Source organism: Labeo rohita, unplaced genomic scaffold, assembly GCF_022985175.1.
Source record: "Labeo rohita strain BAU-BD-2019 unplaced genomic scaffold, IGBB_LRoh.1.0 scaffold_147, whole genome shotgun sequence".
NCBI classification, from domain to species: domain Eukaryota; kingdom Metazoa; phylum Chordata; class Actinopteri; order Cypriniformes; family Cyprinidae; genus Labeo; species Labeo rohita.
Window position 1 is genome coordinate 1,158 of NW_026127637.1, and position 23,527 is coordinate 24,684.

Consider the following 23,527-nt stretch of genomic DNA (forward strand, 5'->3'; position numbering starts at 1 on the left):
AAGTTCGGTTTAACGTTATTAATCATTCAGTATAATGTACGTGCCTACTACTACTACTACTACTACTAGTATTAATTAATAAAAAAATTCTAAAAAAATAAAAAAAAATCACACATTATTTCTTCCATGTTTTATATTTGAATAGTAAATCCCCTTTATTTGCCAAAAATAAAATATAATTTTTATTAAAATATCAATTAAATCAATATTTTATACCCTCATTTGATAACCAGAAAAATACACAACACAGAATTCCATAAGGATATTGTAAAAATAAATAAAAGTTGTTTTAAACATTCAAATAAACAGACATGCTAAAACATATTTGGTAACAATAAAATGTAAAGTGAAAAAAAAAAAAATAAAACATTTCACATTTCCTAAACATGTAATTTTTCTTAACTTTTGGTAAATTGACGGTAAATTGTATAAGATTCATGGTTTTAATTAATTACACATGATTAATTACATTTTGATTAATAAAACTAAATTTAACAAATAAAACGAAGACCAGAAAAATGAAAACAGAAAACAGAATTTGAAAAAATAAAATAAATGGAATTTATGGACTGGAAAAAAATAGGGCCCTATTTTTGCGTGCAACTATATATTTGTTACAGTTATAAATATTTTTATTATAGGTATACATAATTTTATTTGTCTGACATATGTTTGTAATGTTATAATTTTGTTATAATACTTTGATATGTTTGCTATTTGCTATTTGCAGATGATATTTACTATTGTTAATAGTGTGACAAGATCTTTAACCCCCGGTTTAATGCCCCTGGACCCGCCTAGAAGGATCCAGGTTCAACCACTTGTGTCTAACAAAATCTTATGTGAGCATGATGTGAGCTCCCACCAACTACCACTAGCCCCTGATGATTTGGCACCAGCCCCGGATGTGTTAAAATCCTAGAAACGCCCCTGGTACAGCGGTAATGGAAAGGAGTTGGTTAAGCTTACTTCAGGCTGGCTGGTGCCAGGGTATCATGGACAGACTTATGACTTGGTCTGGTTAGCTTGGGCCTCTTTGTGTAATTTCGCTCTTTGGTTTCAACAATGTTCTGATCGAATCTTCAATTTGTCTGATTCGCTCTGATACCCTACAGTGCACTAAAGAACTCAGTGATAATGAGCTGCACTTATACATACTGAATATTGGACCATAAAAGTGCTCTGGACCAAAAAACTCTATAAAATCTGCTGAGGACCCTGAATACAGTTAGAGGCTTCAGTATCTGGGATAAAGGGAGGAAAAAAAAGAGATTACAAAAGTTTTTAAATCACCCCATAGCATAAGGTTACAGTTGAGAAAAATGGGAAGACAGAAAGAAAAGTGATGCGCCTAAGTTCTTTTAAACTCCATGGCATTTCTGGTAGGTGATGAACACAGCACCTGGCTTCACCTGAAGCTCAGACAGCGTCTGGTGCAGTTGAACTGGTTTACCATTGTAGGCCAGATTCCCACATTCTATAAAGTCTGGTCTGAGCTGCAGGACTGTCTGCTGCAGTTTCCCGATGGTATCAGTTCTGCACACGGTCACAGAAACCTTGATTCCATTAGAGCCATTGAAGACAGACACACTAAAGCGTTTAAGACTGGATGCAAATGATCTTTGAATGCAGCAAACAGTGTGGGTTGTGTCTTTAAATGGTTCATAGTAGGGAACAGGCACAGTGTCTTTGGGGTCTCGTTGGACACATTGCCTGAGTCCACATACTTCAGACTTAGGGTGAAAGTACTGAGCCTGAAAGAATAAAAGAATTCATTAGTGGGGAAGTTTATCTCTCTCTCTCACACACACACACACACACACACACACACACACAAACAAACAATCAATAAATAAATAAATAAATAAATAAATAATATTATTATTAATAATAGTAGTATATATCTTACCACTGGTGCATAGGCAGTTGTAGCTTCTTTGTCCAGGATGGTGTTTGCTGTCAAGCTCACTGTAAAAAAACAAACAAAAAAACAATGGTACACTATATTTGGTACACTATACTATCATGATCTGATTAAACAACTCCACAAACAGCATCACCAGCTTCACTTGTTACTAATTAGACTGACTTTATGTTTGCAGAATTTTTTTATAGAGAATTAATTTTATTGAGTTTTAGATGTTGATGTTTTGTTGGTAAAAAGAAAAAGAAAAAAAAAAATGCCACCATAATTGTGATCAAGGTTGTCTCCTAACCCTTTTAGTAATTCAGTGTAATTTGTATTTAAGCAAATGCAATATTTTTCCACAGCAAACATTTGTGCACTGCTGAATCAAAAGCTTGAAATAGTAGACTTTCTGCTTTACTCATTTGAATAAGCATCGTGAAGTGGACTCTCCTCTTATAAAAAGTTCTATAAAACAAATGTCAATACTTCAATATTGAAGAAAAAAAATGTATCGGCTCAGCCTTTTAGACATGAACACTTACCATACGATCCTCAACAGTGATGACAATAATTATCCAAGTTGCAGTGCATGATGGGAGTTTTTACTATGTTGTTACCCAGCATGCATTGCAGCATGAAACATTTTGTTGATTGTCACCATTGTTGAGATTCATATGCTGGTTCTTGATGTCTGTGTGTATCTAATTAGTAGAGGAGATCAATTTTAAAGTTAATATGCATTACATAGATTATATAGCATAATCATCATTTAATTAGTCACTTAATTATCTCATTAACTTGAACTCTTTAAGAACTTAGGATATGACTTAAAAGGAATGGCTTGGTTCCACCTCAGCTGGCTGAGTTCATGGGTGGAATAAACATATTGCGGGACTTTTACTTTCTGATCCCTGGACTATCCACCTCTGATTGCAGTTAAGTGATAATTTAGCATTAGTGATGAGTACCTGCTGTTAACAAACAGAACATTGAAGGAAAGAGAAAAACAAGAGCACAACTGTGTGTTTGTGTGGATGTTTGTGTTAAGTTGGTCAACTTGGTTCTGTGGTATTGGTCATGATCTCTGGTTAGATATAGTCTTACCTTAATTAAGTGTTTACAGAACTATGGGGAGCTATGGGGCACGTTTCCACTGGCACGTAGCGAGCGTGTGTGTTTACACAACTGGTGGATACTGAGCTGAAATCACACATCCTTGAATGAGTCATGCAAAAGTAAATGTACTCATGCTTTCATTATATGCTATGGCGCCCTAGATGGCACCAATGAAGTGTTTCGTTTGCGAACTGCCGTTGAAAGAAGAAGACGAACTGCAAAAAGGGTGTAAACATTGTTTTCAGAGGCGTCCTCTGCCCTAAAGTTCATACGCCCCAAAGCAGTGGTGTTGTTGCGTTGCCAGTGGCACTGAACGCAGATTTGACGCTGTAGTGGAAACGCACCGTAAGACCCAATTCTTTGTAGCGAACGAGAAGAGCTTCAGAATCTTCAGTTGTAGGCAGGGGCGGGACTTTATTTGGATAGGCACACCATGCGGCTAATCACATGGGAGGACAGACTATAGGATCATTATGTGAAAGAGGGAAGGGGGACGGACAGATGCTCAGAAGAGAGTGAGTATAGTGGTACAGGCCAAGGCTGTGTTTCCCAAAAGCATCGAAAGCTTAAGTACATCATAGACCCATTGAAACCAACATTTTGAAATTTAAATAAATACACACTGCTTACGTGTGCAGCATGAAGAGTCATTTAGGAGTCATTTGACCAGCTTTTTTAAAATAGTTGAGCCAAAAGAGCCAGTCTTCCCATCATTACTTTACTGTAAAACAATACTGAATTTACTTAGAAGCAAATTACTTTGAATTAGTAAAAGGGTCAAGATACCAACTAAAGCAAACACTGATCTTTAACATAGTTACTTCAAATCAAACTAAATCATCAACATCTGAACCTCATTTATTAACCTCAATACGAACCTCAATAGAACTTCTTCTGTAGATGTCTGACAGAAATAAAGTCAGTCTGGTTATTAATAAGTGGAGCTGGTAATGCTGTTGGTGGAGCTGTTTAATCAGATATGGAGAGATTTAATGTCTTTTATTTCAGTTGTTTTCATGTAAGGCTGTGGTAATTTGTAATGCTGTTGTAATTTTTGTGTTTCTCTTTTCTTCAGTGATTGTGCTTGTTAACAGCAGGTGTTCATCACTAATGCTAAAGTATCACTTAATCACTTAACTGCAGTGTATATCTGTTTTTTTTTTTTTTTTTAAAGAACTCAACTGAAATAAGTTTAGGGTATTCATAACTATTAGTTTTAAAACTTAAATGGTTTAAGGCAATCTGTCTTCTCAAACAGTTTGAGTTACCATAACTTGTTAGGTTTTACAGTTTTGCATATTAAGATTTTCTATCTGTTTCCTGAGATCTTCCTAAACTGCAGCATCCTTACCTTCTGTTTTCTTCTTATTCTCATCCTCTTGTTTCCTCTCATTATCAGCTTTAATTATTTTTTCTTTGATTTTGTTTTTTATTTCCTCTTGGTTTATCCCTTCTTTCTGTTTCCATGCATCTTTCTCTTCTTGTCCTTTTCTCACCTGCTCTTGTTTCATTCTGTCTTCTTCTTGATTTAGTCTCTTGTCATCCTTTTTTAAACTCCTTTTATGCTCTTTAAGTTTCCTCTGATTCTTCAGGTAGATCTCATTACTGTAGTTTTGTCCTTTGTTTTTCTTCATCATTTTATCAATACTCTTCAGTAACTTCATGATTTGATTCAAACCACATTCATTACTGCTGTTCATTGCATGAAATCTTCCCTCAAAGTAATTTAGTATTTTCTGTGTTGCTTCACTCTTAATGATTTGATTAAATTCTCTTCTGGAAACTTTTTCTCGGCCGATAAACAGCACCATGGTGAATAAAAAAGCTTTTTCTCCAAAGTTCTCCTGAATTTTCTCCACAATGTTCCTCTGCTCCTCTCTGAAGGTCTCCAGGTTGATGACGAGCAGGAACACATGAGGACCAGGATCAGAGAGATACAGACTCTTAATCATCTGCTTCTTCATCTCTTCATCAGTCAGATGAGTGTTGAAAAATCCTGGAGTGTCGATGATGGAGATGTTTCTGTTTTCAACTCGTCCTCTCTGTTCCTCACTCGCTCTGGTTCTGCTCTCTGTAAATGCCTCTTGACCCAGTATTGCATTTGCTGTTGGACTTTTTCCAGCTCCAGTGACTCCCAATAACATGAGTCTCAACTCATTTAAATCAGGTGCTTCATTGGGCTCTGAAATAAAAAAAAAAAAAGAAAAAAAAAAAGAAATAACTGTCAGAAGAAGGTTATAGACTTAAGTCGGAGTAGATAAAAGCTTAGCATTGTTACAAAGAACTTTAATCAAGTCTAGTCAGGTCACCTTTATTTTTATATCGCTTTTAACAATACAGATTGTGACAAAGTGGCTTTACAGTATTAAATAGGAAATAGTGCATCAATAATGCAAAAGGACAACAGTAAACACTCAGTTTTCAGTTCAAGGCAGTTCATCATTTAATTCAATGATGTCATCACCCAGCTCAGTTCAGATTAAATAGTATACGATATCGCTGGAAATGTAATAAGATGTGTAGAGTTTTAAGGAAGATTCAGAGATTATGTTCCTCTCTCTTTGTGTGTCTGTATTGTACTTTTGTTTGTCTGTATTGTACTTTTGTTTTGTCTGTTTTTCTTTTGCATGCTTTTGTTTTATGTTATGTTCTATATTTGTCATCAACATCTGGAGAGAAGCCTTCAAATAGCACAAAAAGTCCCTTGTGCATGCTAAGCTACACTGTTAAAAATTGTTGTAAAAAAAATGCCAATTTTTGTCAGTAACATATACATTCACACAAATACACACTTGTGTTCTTGTGTTTCTCTTCGTTTTCAGACAAGGCTGAATCCAGCTTCTTATTCGCAGCTTCTTATTGACGCTATCCGTTCCACCTTAAAAACGCGACGCTTCCGCCTTTCTTAGCTTCTTATTTACGCTCGACTTAGGGACCGTCTCTTTTTCAAATACAAACAATAAAGTATTGTTAAATGTACATAACACTGAGATAAGATGGAAAACGGGCTGTCAACATGAAATCTAATTACATTATTCGTTATACATAACATCTCTGAATGTGCAAAACGATTGTCAAGCTGTTCTAAAAAAAAAAAAGTGATGTGAAATGCATTATACAAATAAATGTGAATTAAACTGAATTCAGAAGTACAGATCATCCAATTAAAACACCACTGGATATTATGCTGGTGTAATTCATTTTTTTCACTAATATGAAATTAATTGCATAGATTAAACTCTAGATGAAATCAGTTGATCAGATCACTACATGATGATATCGGTAACATCAGCAAGTAACTAACATTGTCTGATTACATTTTCTCTTGCTGCTTTCGCCATAATAAACATAGTTACACTAAGACAAGTCAAATTGCCCAAGTAAAGCAAATGCTTATTGCCATAATGGTGAAATCAAACCAAATTATTACTTTTAAACAGACATCAACATTTAAACCTCTGTTAATCTCAATAAGAACTTGTGTAAATATATGACAGAATAATCTGGTTTATACTAAGTGAAGCTGGTAATGCTGTTTTTGGAGTCATTTAATGACGCTGGAGCTTGACATCAAACAAAGGTTGTGTATTCACTTTCAACCAAAATTTGACATCTGAGCAATGTAAGTCCACATCTAATGTGTTGAGAAGCTTTATTAGAATGTTAGAGGATAATGTTCTAACAATGTTATCAATAAACATTTGTAGAATGATTTTAGAGAATGTTATCCTACGTTTTAGCAGAACATCCTGGGAACTAAAATAAAACTTGCTGCTGAAAACATTCCCAGAACGTGAAAAATTTCTAGCTGGGTCAGAGCTTGTGTTAAGGGGCATGCCAGATGAAAACTCGATTCGAGGCTTGTGTTGTTAACGTAGAAATCACAAAACCAGTGACAAACGAACCCTCACTTTCTGTCAAGTCACGTGCGCGATTCACTTTGTTTATCAGAATATTTGAAATCTAAGATTTTAATTCGGATTTATTTAATTACATTTTTAAATACTTAGTCATTCAAGTAATATTAAAAATATAAATTATTTCAGAAAAATTAAATATTTTCCATATGAAATGTATATATGTGTATATTATTCCTCTGTTACATCACATTGATATTTGTACTGGAATTTAATAGCAGTGTAATGTGTAAATTTATTGATCAAAGACAGAAATTCAACAAACAAACACTGTTAGGCTTTTAATTGTGCATGTAACATGAGTCGATCTGTGGAATGTGTGCTGAATGTTTCGTCCAAGCAGCTTCTTTCACAGGCTTTTGACTGCTTTATTTTATTTTATTTTTTTTTTTTACTAACCACCAGATCGCGCTGTTTTCAGGGTTGCCAGATGTGGTTGACGACTTACAGCCCAAAAGCTCACCAAAACCCACCCACTTCAACAAAAAACAGCCCAAACTTTTAACTACCAAAATATTTATTTATTATATTTATTTATTGCCATATCTTTACGACCTACAAGTATGTAGAGAGAATCTTCCCCTACCTAAATCTCTCTAAAACAGAAACATACTGTTATAGGAAATGACTACTTTTATTCATTCACAGACAAACCTATCTTTGACCTTCCTATCACACATAGCCCAGGTCATTGTGTATAGTATTACTGCATTTTGTGTTTTCATGGTATTCTGTTATATGCATTTGTTATGATAGATCTCTAGTGTAGTATAACTCTCCTATGCCATGTTTGGTCTCTTTGAATTCATATTTTGATGATCTAAATAATGGTGTATATTATCTATTGATACCTATGCAACATATTATTGTTTTAAAAATGCTTAGTAGTTTTGTATCAACACCCAATCGAATTACGTATGCAAAATACCATGCTCACAGACAAAGAGTCGTAAACTTTCCCTCCAAAGGTGAAAGTCACCATTGGCTCTTAGACTTCCTGGAGGTGTAGCCTCCAGAGAACTTAAATGTGTCACACAGGTGATCCCCCACTCTCTTTTTCTTCGCTTTCTTCTGCAAAATCTTCCGATTGCTGCCTGTGTGGAGGAACCCACAGGGAGCCTGAGCCCAGCACTGGGCGTGCCTGGCGGGCCCAACAGGCCCCAACATATAGAGCTGTGGCTCTCGACCACAAAGAGCCAGACATTTTCACTCAACCCTGGAATTCATCTTCATGGAAATGTCCTCAGACAGACTTTTCTCTCTTCTCCGTTTTTTAGTTTTGTTCACTCGTCTCACATGAGTTCTTTTAGAACCTAAGAGGATGAGGAGGATGAACTAGAACTCGTCTGGACTTCTCTAAGTTGAGCCAGGCCTTGCGGCCTTGTCTTTCAATTCCCCAAAGATCACAGGACTTCAGCTGGGTCCCTGTCACGAATCTGGTCGGTGCTCTGTGGACTGCTCACCACCAGATATCACTCTCACCTTTTCGTTCACGCCTGACTGTCACTCTGTATCTCGGACTGCATCTCCCATCCTCCACCGCACTGATTGCGTCAACCCCCGTGACCAATCAGGCTTTCTATAAAAGCCCCAGACCGTCCCAGTTCATGTTACGGATAGTAGTAGTTTTGCCAGTGTTTCCCAGTGTTTCCTAGCGTTTCCTAGTGTTTTTCGGATCTCTCGCCTGCCTGACCATTCTCTCGGATCACCCTTCACGGACATTGTTCGCTCCCGATTGGACTTACGCCTGTTTCACGGACTCCGATTGTGCTTCGCCTACGATATCCCTGTCTGCTATGTTGTTTGACCCTGCCAGTTCGACCATGTATCTGTCTCGTCCCAATAAAAGCTCGCATGTGGATCCGCTTGTCTCTCGTCACTCACTCTCCGTTACAGAACTATCCGTCACCACAGGATCCAGCAGCTTCACCCCCGGACATTCTGATATGGACACAGACAGGACTTTATTTCGGATCAAACAAGGACCACGCTCACTTGAGCAGTACACCCGTGAGTTTTTAGTTTTTGCAAACTATTCCACCCTACCGGACAGTACTATAATCGAGATTTTTTGTGACGGCGCTAACGAGCACTTGAGGACGAGACTGAGACGCGAGGGTCCGCGCTCTTCTCTAGCTGCATTTGTGAACTTTGCTCTTATGTGTGTGGGTTCGCCGTGTACTGTGGAGGTCGCGAAGGAGGTACGCGACAACGCAAACAGAGCAGCCGCGCACCCCTCTCGCAGATTGGCGGTAACGCCGGATCACGACGCCACAAACAGGTTTTCCGCCTGGATCGCTCGTGAGATGGCGGCCGTGACTGAGCGTGCTCGAGCTATGGCGGCGTCAGCAGAGCCCACGCACAAGATGGCGGCCGCGCCGGAGCGCGTTAACGCAGTAGCGGCGACAGCGGTGCCCGTTCACCAAATGGCGGCCGCGTCGGAGCGCGTCCACACAATGGCGGCGACGGCGGAGCCCGTTCACAAGATGGCGGCGACGCTGGAGCCCGTTCACAAGATGGCGGCGGAAACAGAGCTCAGTCACGTCACAGCTGCCATACAAGAGCCATTCAAAGGTAACGTTACAGTTACATTTCCTGAGTCAAGTCAAGTTTCCAAGTCAAGTCAAGTTGCAGCTGTATTTCCTGAGTCAAGTCAAGTTTCCAAGTCAAGTCAAGTTGCAGCTGTATTTCCTGAGTCAAGTCAAGTTTCCGAGTCCAGTCAAGTTGCAGCTGCATTTCCCGAGTCAAGTCAAGTTTCCAAGCCAAGTCATGTTACGGCTGCTGTTCCAGTGTCAAGTCAAGCTACGGTCCTTGTTCCTGTGTCAAGTCAGGTCAAAGCTGTGTTTCCCGTGTCAAGTCAAGTCAGAGCTATCGCTCCTATCTCAAGTCAAGTAACAGCCATCTTTCCTGAGCCAGAGCCACTGCACAAGATGGCTGCCACGCCAGAGCCACTGCACAAGATGGCCGCCGTCTCCAAGCCACTGCACAAGATGGCCGCCATTTCAGAACCTGTGGTCAGCACCCGGACGCCACCTGTGGTCATGATGGCCCACGTGCTGGACACACCCCTAATGGCGGTATGGGCAGCTAAAGTGGCGCTCCATGTCGCGGCGGCAACCCCTGAGTCAAGTCAAGACACAGCTGCCGTTCTCCACGAGTCAAGCCAGGTCACAGCTGTTCCCCACGAGTCAAGCCAAGTCACACCTGTTCTTCACGAGTCAAGTCACGTTACAGCTGTTGTTCCTGAGTCAAGCCATGTTGTTCCTGAGCCAAGCCATGTTGTTCAGGAATCAAGTCCCGTTACAACGGATCTCCATGAGTCAAGCCAGGTTACAGCAGGTCCCCATGAGCCAAGCCAAGCTGCCGCTGTTTTTCCAGAGCCAAGTCAAGCTTCAGCCGCTGCTCCAGAGTCAAGTCAGGCTACGGCTGTAGCCTCCAAGTCCAGTCAAGCTTCCAAGTCCAGTCAAGCTTCCAAGTCCAGCAATGTCAAAGCGGTCGTTTCTGCGTCAAGCAACATCAGGGCGGTCGCTCCTGAGTCAAGTGAAGTCAATGATCTTCTCAAGCCAGTTCGAGTCACAGCTGATCTTCACGAGCCAGGTCAAGTCACTGCTGATCTTCACGAGCCAAGTCAAGTCACCGCTGATCTCCAAGAGTTAAGTCAAGTCACCGCTGATCTTCACGAATCAAGTCAGGTCACGGCAAATCCCCACGAACCAAGTCACATCCTGCCCGACGGCTCAGTGCCCCATCACGCCTCGTCTGACCGCCCAGAGTCAAGTCACGCCTCGTCTGACCGCCCAGAGTCCCGTCACATCTCGTCTATCTGTCTAGAGCCTCACCATGTCTCGTCTGACCGCCCAGAGTCAAGCCACGTCCCGCCTGACGGCCCAGAGCCTCTCCATGTTTCATCAGACCTCCCAGTGCCTCGTCATGTCTCGTCTGACCTTCCAGAGCCGTGCCATGCCTCGTCTGATATCCCACGATCACGGCCTATCATAATAGCCAGTGTACTGGACCCATCACAACCTCCCCCTGCTGCTCTTCCTTTAATGGCGGTTGCCATCTGGTGTGTGTGGGCTGCACACTGTGCCCCTGAGGTCACGTCTGTTCACAAGTCAGCTCCTGAGGTCACGTCTGTTCACAAATCAACCCTTGAGGCCACGTCTGTTCACCAGTCTGCTCCAGAGCTCCCGTCTGATCTCAAGCCTGCTCCAGAGCTCCCGTCTGATCTCAAGCCTGCTGCAGAGCTCTCGTCTGGTCTCCAGCCTGCTCCAGAGCTCCCCTCTGATCACAAGCCTGCTTCAGAGGTCCCGTCTGGTCTCAAGTCTGCTCCAGAGGCCTTCCCTATTGGAGAAGTTGCGCCAATGCCTCCAGAGGTGTCGGCGCCTGCCGTAGAATCTCTTATGGAGGGGGCGTTAACCGCTAAACTCTCTGCTTCTCCCTTTTTCCTGTCTGCATCCTCTGTCACTGTTCTCCCCAGGTCCCAGTCTATGACGCAGCCTCCTGTTCCGCCCCGGAGGGCTGCTCCGCCTCCTGTTCCGCCCCGGAGGGCTGCTCCGCCTCCTGTTCCGCCCCGGAGGGCTGCTCCGCCTTCCCCCCCTATTCTGTCTACCTCCTCTCTCCCTGCTTTCCCCAGGTCCCAGACCGAGACGCGGATTCCTGTTCCGCTCCGGAGGGCTACTGCGCCTCCTGCTCTGCCTCCTGTTCTGCCCTGGAGGGCTGTTCCGCCTCTTGCTCCGCCCCGGAGGGCTCCTGTGCCTTCTGCTCCGCCCTGGAGGGCTCCTGCACCTTCTGCTCTGCCTCCGCCCTGGAGGGCTCCTGCGCCTCCGGCTCCGCCCTGGAGGGCTCCTGCTCCGCCTCCGGCCCCGCCCTGGAGGGTACCTGCTCTGTCGGTCCTGCCTCAATCACCTGGCCCTCCAACCCTCGCCCTGTCTCGCTCCCGCCCCACCGCTCCCCTGGACTGTTGTTTCCTTCGAGCGTCTGGAAGCCGCTCCTTGGGGGGGGACTATGTCACGAATCTGGTCGGTGCTCTGTGGACTGCTCACCACCAGATGTCACTCTCACCTTTTCGTTCACGCCTGACTGTCACTCTGTATCTCGGACTGCATCTCCCATCCTCCACCGCACTGATTGCGTCAACCCCCGTGACCAATCAGGCTTTCTATAAAAGCCCCAGACCGTCCCAGTTCATGTTACGGATAGTAGTAGTTTCCCAGTGTTTCCCAGTGTTTCCTAGCGTTTCCTAGTGTTTTTCGGATCTCTCGCCTGCCTGACCATTCTCTCGGATCACCCTTCACGGACATTGTTCGCTCCCGATTGGACTTACGCCTGTTTCACGGACTCCGATTGTGCTTCGCCTACGATATCCCTGTCTGCTATGTTGTTTGACCCTGCCAGTTCGACCATGTATCTGTCTCGTCCCAATAAAAGCTCGCATGTGGATCCGCTTGTCTCTCGTCACTCACTCTCCATTACAGTCCCTCTCAGCTCTTGGTTCTTCTTCACTTTTCACATGGGAAGAAACTCCCAGTCACCATAGAATCAGAACATCTTTGGAGTTCATCACTCTCCGGACCCGGAAGAACGTGATCACGATTCCAAAAAACAGTGTTTCTTTATGCTCTGCTCTCTTTTTCTTCTATCATAATGTCACACGGTGCTGTTCCAGTGAATAACGGTTTTCCAAGCCCTTAGATAAATCATATAGGTCTCTAATGAACATTTCACGTACGAGGAAATGATTCACAGTTTATTTTTTGTCAGTTGATCCTTCCTGTGCCCTTATGTACTTTTCTGATTTGTGACAAATTTCACAGAGCAATTTTGGACAGTTAACCCTTCACTGATTCAATTACATCACAATTTTGATTTGTGAAAACTTTCACAGTTCAGTATTGGTCAGCTGGCCCTTTCCTGGGTCACTAACATCACTATTCTGGTTTGTGAAAACTTTCACAGTTCAGTATTGGTCAGCTGACCCTTTCCTGGGTCACTAACATCACTATTCTGATTTGTGAAAACTTTCACAGTTCAGTACTTGTCAGCTGACCCTTTCCTGGGTCACTAACATCACTATTCTGATCTGTGAAAACTTTCACAGTTCAGTACTTGTCAGCTGACCCTTCCCTGAGTCATATTGATCACTATTTTGATCTGTGAAAACTTTCACAGTTCAGTACTGGTCAGCTGACCCTTCCCTGAGTCATATTGATCACTATTTTGATCTGTGAAAACTTTCACAGTTCAGTACTGGTCAGCTGACCCTTTCCTGGGTCACTAACATCACTATTCTGATTTGTGAAAACTTTCACAGTTCAGTATTGGTCAGCTGACCCTTCCCTGGGTCACTAACATTACTATTCTGATTTGTGAAAACTTTCACAGTTCAGTACTTGTCAGCTGACCCTTCCCTGGGTCACTAACATTACTATTCTGATTTGTGAAAACTTTCACAGTTCAGTACTGGTCAGCTGACCCTTTCCTGGGTCACTAACATCACTATTCTGATCTGTGAAAACTTTCACAGTTCAGTACTTGTCAGCTGACCCTTCCCTGAGTCATATTGATCACTATTCTGATCTGTGAAAACTTTCACAGTTCAGTACTTGTCAGCTGACCCTTCCCTGGGTCACTAACATTACTATTCTGATTTGTGAAAACTTTCACAGTTCAGTACTGGTCAGCTGACCCTTTCCTGGGTCACTAACATCACTATTCTGATCTGTGAAAACTTTCACAGTTCAGTACTTGTCAGCTGACCCTTCCCTGAGTCATATTGATCACTATTCTGATCTGTGAAAACTTTCACAGTTCAGTACTTGTCAGCTGACCCTTCCCTGGGTCACTAACATTACTATTCTGATTTGTGAAAACTTTCACAGTTCAGTACTTGTCAGCTGACCCTTCCCTGAGTCATATTGATCACTATTCTGATCTGTGAAAACTTTCACAGTTCAGTACTTGTCAGCTGACCCTTTCCTGGGTCACTAACATCACTATTCTGATCTGTGAAAACTTTCACAGTTCAGTACTGGTCAGCTGACCCTTTCCTGGGTCACTAACATCACTATTCTGATCTGTGAAAACTTTCACAGTTCAGTACTTGTCAGCTGACCCTTCCCTGAGTCATATTGATCACTATTCTGATCTGTGAAAACTTTCACAGTTCAGTACTTGTCAGCTGACCCTTCCCTGGGTCACTAACATTACTATTCTGATTTGTGAAAACTTTCACAGTTCAGTACTGGTCAGCTGACCCTTTCCTGGGTCACTAACATCACTATTCTGATCTGTGAAAACTTTCACAGTTCAGTACTTGTCAGCTGACCCTTCCCTGAGTCATATTGATCACTATTCTGATCTGTGAAAACTTTCACAGTTCAGTACTTGTCAGCTGACCCTTCCCTGGGTCACTAACATTACTATTCTGATTTGTGAAAACTTTCACAGTTCAGTACTTGTCAGCTGACCCTTCCCTGAGTCATATTGATCACTATTCTGATCTGTGAAAACTTTCACAGTTCAGTACTTGTCAGCTGACCCTTTCCTGGGTCACTAACATCACTATTCTGATCTGTGAAAACTTTCACAGTTCAGTACTTGTCAGCTGACCCTTCCCTGAGTCATATTGATCACTATTCTGATCTGTGAAAACTTTCACAGTTCAGTACTTGTCAGCTGACCCTTCCCTGAGTCATATTGATCACTATTTTGATCTGTGAAAACTTTCACAGTTCAGTACTTGTCAGCTGACCCTTCCCTGAGTCATATTGATCACTATTTTGATCTGTGAAAACTTTCACAGTTCAGTACTGGTCAGCTGACCCTTTCCTGGGTCACTAACATCACTATTCTGATTTGTGAAAACTTTCACAGTTCAGTATTGGTCAGCTGACCCTTCCCTGGGTCACTAACATTACTATTCTGATCTGTGAAAACTTTCACAGATCAGTACAGGTCAGCTGAACATTCCCTGAGTCAGTAACATCACTATTTTGATCTGTGAAAAAATTCACAGTTCAGTTTGGGTCAGAATAGTGATGTACATGACTCAGGGAAGGGTCAGATGACCAATACTGACCTGTGAAAATTTTCACAAATCAGAATAGTGATATTAGTGACCCAGGGAAGGGTCAGCTGACCAGTACTGACCTGTTAATGTTTTCACAGATTAGAATAGTGAGAGTTGAGATAAAGTTTTCAAAAAAATTCACAGATCAAGCTGGTTAAGATGACACTGGTTTTTGTCTGCTAAGTTTCCAACTTTCGGAGCTATAAGCATTATAAAATTAAGAATCGCATCGAAAAAAAAACTGATTTCGGCCAAAAGGCACAGCATCACCAGAATTCACAAATCATGGAGAACCACATTCGGGATTATTTGCATGTTTATGACAGCGCGCTGTGTATTTATAGCCAAAAGAAATCCGAATATCTAACCGCAAACTATCTTTACTGCGGCGTAGGAATGTTCTACACACAAGTTTATAGAACAAAACTATGTCTTCAAATGAAGCACCTGAAAAGGGTATTAGTGTGAGGTGACCGAAGTATAAAGCGAAATTATTTTGATCGGCCTTTTAATTATTGAAAATGTAAACCCCAACGTGCAAATGTTTTGCGTCGTCATTTCCCCCGTCATTTATTGAAATAATAATAATAATAACAATAAATCACTGACCTGACTGTTCACTTGAAAATTTTCTAAATATGTCTTCCAGGCTTTTTCTTCTGCTGTACATTTTGCCTTTTTATGTACCTCTCTTCTTATGTTTAAAAGTGAAAGCGAAATTGTTTTCGGTTGACACGACACTGACAATCGCCTTTCTCTCATAATGTTGCTTATGTGGTAGGAGGGACTATCTTGTTTTCGTCATTGTTAGTTGCCGTTTTAGTTGCCACACACACACACACACACACACATATATATGGTCTTGTGTTATTCGTTGGCGATTTTTTTTTTTTTTTTTTTTTTTTACATATTTTGAACAATGAGCCAGTCGAAATTTAGTAGCAGCAATTCTAAGTAATGATGAGCTAATGAACACCCTGGCGAATGCATGTACGGGCCAAAATACTGGTAGCCGTACGTCAACACTGTTCTGATGAAGAAATAAATTCGCTGTTTCATAGTGGAAAAGTGAATGCGGTGAACTTCACAGGCCAGGAAGTTCCTGCTTATCAGGCTTATCCTGCTTATCATTACAGAAAGAAACATGCCTTCTACCTCACAGGGACCACCCACAGCAGCTGTCTGGGTGAGATAGGGCCGATTATGGCAAGCCGTTTTAACATTTAAACCTTCGTTCAGACTATCCATAAATATATTTAAAGATAGGACAAATTGTATTTTGACGAGTGATAATTATAATTTGACTAGTCAGAATGACAATTGGAGATATCTGCAAATATAATTGCACTAGTAAGAAATCGGATTTGAGATATCTGTAAACATATTTTGACTAGTCAAAACTCAATTTAAGATATCTGTAATGATGTTATAGATATCTTTAAAAGACGCGTCATATATCCGCAAAGGTAATTAGAGATATCTCTAATTCCGTTTTGACTAGTCACAAATGTATTTGAAGATATCTGCATTGTATTTGCTCCTAGTCGAATCTCCTGCTGCGTGACGTCAAACTACATTTCCTCAGCACCGCCCACAGTTCCGCCTCCCTAGGTAACCGCTAACAACTTTAGTCTGCTTTTGTTTTCACGAAGAAAAGATATGAAGTACTTCAAGCATTATTAAACCATGGCAGCAGCTGTTCTCGACAAAATAGCAAGAAAGTGCCAACAAATTGAAAGAGCTCAAAGTCAGGGAAATTGTGGTGAGCGTGAACTTTGTGCGATATATGATTGTTTAAGAAATGCACAGATAATTTCATATTTGCTACCTCCTGAGACGTATGAAGAACTAAACAGAAGTCTGGATTCGAACGATACTGTCGACGCATTTGCAGAGTGAGGGAACTACAGCTTTTTCCATCTCTCGAAGTCAGTCAGGTGAGTTTCTGGTCTTAAAAAGTATGCTCTTTATCTGCAGTAATCGCATACACAAACGAGGCGAGGAATCTCGGAAAGCTCGTCTTTGTCTTTTTTATGCGTTTGTTTGTTGTCTGCTCTCTACTTTGATCATGACGATTCCCATAGTAATACAACTGTAACTTTCTCCTTGGTCTGCATAAAAGTAGTCTTACCAGTGTACATGAGTGCGGTAAAGTTGGTTTTATTTTGGACATTCCTTAGACATTCACACAGCAAATTAAGGGACTGTCTCAAAAGTGCATAAAATAATAAAAAAGGTATGCATTCCAAGATTCCAAAACATCCAAAGTATCAAACTAATAAAATGTAAAGGTGTGAATTACATGGAAATGCATTAATACATAATTGTAAGCTGTGAATGTGATTTTGAATATAAATTGTTACATTGTTATTACATAGTACTCCAACATTTTCCTTTAAATGATAGAAACAGGTGTTGTTATGACACCTGTACTACATTCAGTAACACTTCTAACACATTATACGCAACTTGGATTTTGGAAAAGTCATTTTGTGTATTTTTATTGATTTATTGAAATCTACAAATCTATCCAACTTCCTGGTCATGGGACCCAATGATGTCACACCAGCTTTAAAATCTTCACACAATCTTGACACACATCTTACATCACTTGGAATTTGGAAAAATGATTTTGTGTATTTTTAATGAATTTTTCAAATATTAAAATCTATATAACTTCCTGGTCATGTGACCCGATGATGTCACACCAGTTGTAATATCTTCACACAATCATGACACACATCTTACACCACTTGGAATTTGGAAAAATGATTTTGTGTATTTTTAATGAATTTTTCAAATATTAAAATCTATATAACTTCCTGGTCATGTGACCCGATGATGTCACACCAGTTGTAATATCTTCACACAATCTTGACACACATCTTACACCACTTGGAATTTGGAAAAATTATTTTGTGTATTTTTTATTAATTTTTCAAATATTGAAATCTATTTAACTTCCTGGTCATGTGACCTGATGATGTCACACCAGTTGTAATATCTTCACACAATCTTGACACACATCTTACACCACTTGGATTTTGGAAATATGATTTTGTGTATTTTTAATGAATTTTTCAAATATTGAAATCTATATAACTTCCTGGACATGTGACCTGATGATGTCACACCAGCTGTAATATCTTCACACAATCTTGACACACATCTTACACCACTTGGAATTTGGAAATATGATTTTGTTTTTTTTTTTTTTATTAATTTTTCAAATATTGAAATCTATATAACTTCCTGGTCATGTGACCCGATGATGTCACACCAGTTGTAATATCTTCACACAATCTTGACACACATCTTACACCACTTGGATTTTGGAAATATGATTTTGTGTATTTTTGGTGAATTTTTAAATTATTCAAATCTACTTAACTTCCTGGTCATGTCACCCAAAAATGTCACACCTGTTGTATTATCTTCACACAATCCTGACACACATTATGCCTTTATAATAATAATAAATAATAATAAATTGGATAAAGAACTGTATCAATGAGCTGTCATCTATATGGAATGTGATCCCTAATGTTATTATTATTATTATTATTATTTTTTTTTTCCAAACTAGGTGGTTTAAGTTTTTTATTAATGTGTAATTAAAGCATGATGAAAATCCATATCAAATCTGATATTTTTGCATATGCAAATGTTATTAGCTTGGAACCTAATTTTTAAACACAATTTTACACCTCATATCTAATCTGGAATAAAAAGAATGTACTGTATAAACACAAATCTCTTTTTTTTTTTTTTTTTTTTTTTTTAATGGTATTTTTGCATCTCAATCTTTCAAAATGGAGTTCTTAGATAAGCATGGAATTCCTGTTAGTCCAAAAGAGTTTGCGATTGTTGCTGATGCAGTGCCACATGCAGTTTTTGCACATGCTTTTAAGAGATCTTTTTTCCCCTCCAATCTCTGTCACTCATTGGATCTTTGTAAAATGTTTATAAAGGTAAACAGTGTCTTTCATTAAATCTCTGATTAAACAACTCCACAAACAACATTACAGTTTGACTTGATTTCTGTCGTATATCCACAAATATTATTTGAGAACGTCTAAACAGAGGTTTAGATGTTTTATTTACAAAAAAAAAAAAAAAAAAAAAAAACGTTTTATTTGACCTCACCGTCATGGCGATCAGGGTTTACTTCAGTTGGGCTCTTGATCCTTGAATTTTTTTGGCTGCTGTAATTGTGTTTGTAGAGCACTTTTTTTTTTTATAGCAAAAAGAAGCCAAGAAAAAAGTCTGGTTAGACATTTCTTGGTTAATTTTTATTGACCGTGTGCTAATCATCATCCAGTGGCCTAATTCACCAATCTCATGGAGTTTCAAGAAATTTTCAATAGCTGTATGAATTTTTATGGATGTCCATCTTATGCACAAAAGCTTAAAATCTACAGCATCACTTAGACACACACAAACATCAAGACTCAGCATATGAATCTCAACAATGGTGACATTCAACAGCTGCATGCTGGGTAGCAGCAGAGTACAAATCTCACCCATGACTCCCAGCATGCAGCTGTTGACTGTTACCATTGTTGAGATTCATATGCAGATTCTTGCTGTCTGTGGTCTTTCTGTTGCTGCAGATGAAAACATTTTGTGCATAAAGTGACTTATATTTATTCAGATTATCTGACTTACACAATACAGCTAGATATGAAACTATAAATACTGCTTAAGCAATACAACATCCATATACTCAGAAATTGAATTTCATCTATCTTTTTTTCTCTTGACTTCACTAAATGTGCTTTCTATAAATAAACAATTAAAGCAACCAGCACATTACAAACACCAACATATCAAGGTTCAAAAGCCCAACAAAAGGAAACACTGGTCTCCTTGATGGTGATTTCAAATGAAAAAAAAAAACAACCTCTGTTAAATCTCAATAAGAGTTTCTCAAGACCTCTGACAGAAATAAAGTCAATCTGGTTAATAATGAGTGAAACTGGTAAAACTGTTTGTTTAATCAGATCTTGGGAGATTTAATGTCTTGTTTTATTTCAGTTGATTTCTTCTTCAACTGTGGCTGAAGTCTTATGTTTCTCTTTCCTTCTGTGATTCTGCTTGTAAACAGCAGGTGTTGATCATTATTGGTCAATCGTGACATAATGATCTCCTTAACTCCAACACTGTGTCAATGCTACTTGAACACTCTGTAGTGTGGAAACACATGAACACTGAGCAGGGTTTGTTTAACACTGGGAACTATTACATAAACTTTACCTGTTTCATTCACGTATGACTGATGTATCTGAATCACATTAAGTTTATTAATATGATTATATTAAATCTATGTAATTTAAATGGATGGAAAATTTGTATGTAATTGAATTACATAGAGTTTAAACTTAGAACGAAACACTTTTTTTGAGTTAATCTATTCTGTTCACTACAAACTTAAAAACAAAAAAAAAAAAAAAAAGAAAAAAAGGGGACTTTGTTGAAGAACTTGGCACTTCATCTGGACTGAAAGACCCTGGATTGTTAATATTGCTGTGCAGACATACACTGCCGCTCAAACATTTGGGATCAATACGATTTTTAATGGTTTTTAAATGCTCATCACGGCTGCATTTATTTGATTAAAAATACAGAAACAAACAGTAATATCGCAAAATGTTATTACAATATAAAATAAAGGTTTTTATTTTAATATACTTTAAAATATAATGTATTCCTGTGATGCAAAGCTAAATTTTCAGTATCATTACTCCAGTCTCCAGTGTCACATGATCCTTCAGAAATCATTGTTATATGCTGATTTATTATCAATGTTGAAAACAGTTGTGCTGCTTAATATTTTTTTGGAACCTGTGAGACTGTTTCTCAGGATTATTTGACTAACACTTGACTTTACAATACTGTTCAAAAGTTTGGGGTCAGTAAATTTTTATTCTTTCTTTCTTTCTTTCTTTCTTTCTTTCTTTCTTTTTTTTTTAAAAAAAAAACAGAAATTAATACTTTTTTTCACAAAGGATGTGAAATTAATTAAAAGTGATAGCATAGATTTACATTGTTAGAAAAAAATAATATTTTCAATAAATGCTGTTCTTTTTAACTTGTTATTCATAAAATAATTTTGAAAAAATAATCACAGGTTCCAAAAAATATTTGGCAGCACAACTGTTTCCAACATCTTATAATAGAACAGCATATTAGAATGATTTCTGAAGGATTATGTGATACTCAAGACTATTTAAGATATTTAAGCTCTTATTTAAGACTACTTAAGATATTTTAAAGTATACTGAAATAAAAACTATTATTTTGTATTATAATGACATTTTGTAGTATTACTGTTTTTTTTTCTGTATTTTTTTATCAAACACATGCAGTGTGACATCTGGTTTACAACTGGTGTGACATCATCAGGTCACATGACCAGGAAGTTATATAGATTTGAATATTTGAAAAATTCATTAAAAATACACAAAATCATATTTCCAAAATCCAAGTCATGTATGATGTGTGTCAGGATTGTGTGAAGATATTACAACAGGTGTGACACCATCGGGTCACATGACCAGGAAGTTAAATAGATTTGAATATTTGAAAAATTCATTAAAAATACACAAAATCATATTTCCAAATTCCAAGTGGTGTAAGATGTGTGTCAAGATTGTGTGAAGATATTACAACTGGTGTGACATCATCGGGTCACATGACCAGGAAGTTATATAGATTTGAATATTTGAAAAATTCATTAAAAATACACAAAATCATATTTCCAAATTCCAAGTGGTGTAAGATGTGTGTCATGATTGTGTGAAGATTTTAAAACTGGTGTGACATCATCGGGTCACATGACCAGGAAGTTAAATAGATTTGAATAATTGAAAAATTCACCAAAAATACACAAAATCATATTTCCAAAATCCAAATTGTGTATGATGTGTGTCATGATTGTGTGAAGATTTTACAACTGGTGTGACATCATCGGGTCACATGACCAGGAAGTTAAATAGATTTGAATATTTGAAAAATTCATTAAAAATACACAAAATCATTCTTCCAAAATCCAAGTCGTGTATGATGTGTGTCATGATTGTGTAAAGATTTTACAACTGGTGTGACATCATTGGGAAGTTAAATAGGATTTAAAATTTCAACAATGTATAATAGATGTGTGTGTGTGTATATATATATATATATATATTAATTTAATGCTGCATGTATGTTTAAATACATTGTAGGTGATTTGAGCCATTTAGATAAAACAACCACAACGCAGTTTTCTCAGGCTACATATTCATAACAGATACATTAATAATTTAAAATCTACCAATCATCCTTATCTGCACGTAATAAATTGTGTACATGCTATGTAACTATTCACTTACAAAATGAATACAGTTGTAATGCTATGTAACTATTCACTTACAAAAAATCTATGTACATAATACATAAAGTTAACACTATGACTGTACAACAAACTGTATGCCTACATAATTTTTATTAACATTTCCATGTAAATAAGGATTAAAGTAACAATTCTTTGAATGGCTACTGAAAAACACTACTGATAAGGTTCCACACACAGGTTAGTCAGTCCATAAAAATGTATTTGTATGTGAGATTTCAGATTTCAGATCACACATACCATATTTAGGTTTAAAAATAACAAACAGACACTCCAACAGTTCAAAGTGTAATTTAATTTTTCAACTTTGCCTGGTCAAGTTCCATGACTCACAAACAAATATGTTACTTTCAATTGCAGGTAGCCGAAGTAGACCAGCCATTCAAATAACACGTGACCAAACTGAATTTTTAATGAAGCAAGGTCACACAGTCAAACGAATGGCAAGAATGTTAGGGTGCTCCTCCTCATTCTTGTACAAGAGGTCCAAGCTGCTTGGTCTATCAATCAGGAGCAGAATGTCAAGAGTGGATGATGGAGAACTTGAAAATGTAGTGAGACGACTACAATGGCAGTATCCAAATACTGGAAGTGAGGTAAGCCTTGTTTGATTTCATTTTAAGGTCTGTCCTATCACTTCATAAACTAATTATTATTATTTCATTTTCTCCAATTCAATGCAAACATTTTAGATGATGTGACCCTTCTGGTTGCAGAAGGATTAAAGGTTTCCTGCCAAAGGGTTCGTGAGATGTTGGTCCTTATCAATCCAGCGGCTGCTGCAAGGAGATGGAGCAGCACAGTGACTAGAAGAGTTTATTATGTGCCCTATCCCAACAGTCTCTGGCACATTGATGGCAACATGTGCCTCATAAGGTTAGTTTAATTGTAGTTTATGTTCTGCTAATGCAGCATAAAAATGGTGTGACAGTGCATTTCTGCAATACTAAAATATAGCTTAGTGTAGAGCTGCATTATACAATTCTGATTTATAGACTCTACAGCCAAATATGTTTAGAAACCTGCATAACCCAGCCATTTATGCTGGTTATACATCTGATTTCAATTAAAAGTTATTTGTTTTTAAAGGTATTTGGTCTTAAATATGCTAAATAAATCTG

At 38.7% G+C, this 23,527-nt stretch overlaps 1 protein-coding gene across 1 annotated transcript; it reads right to left on the reverse strand.

Moving 5' to 3' along the window:
• Positions 1-578: 578 nt before the first annotated feature.
• Positions 579-15,751, reverse strand: LOC127158347 (GTPase IMAP family member 4). The gene is made up of 4 exons (XM_051101501.1): positions 15,623-15,751; positions 4,377-5,207; positions 1,910-1,968; positions 579-1,754 (listed from the first exon to the last, which is right to left on the reverse strand). The coding sequence occupies exons 1-4, from the start codon at positions 15,681-15,683 to the stop codon at positions 1,362-1,364; spliced, it is 1,344 nt and encodes a 447-aa protein (XP_050957458.1). The 5' UTR covers positions 15,684-15,751; the 3' UTR covers positions 579-1,361.
• Between the last annotated feature and the right edge of the window lie 7,776 nt (positions 15,752-23,527).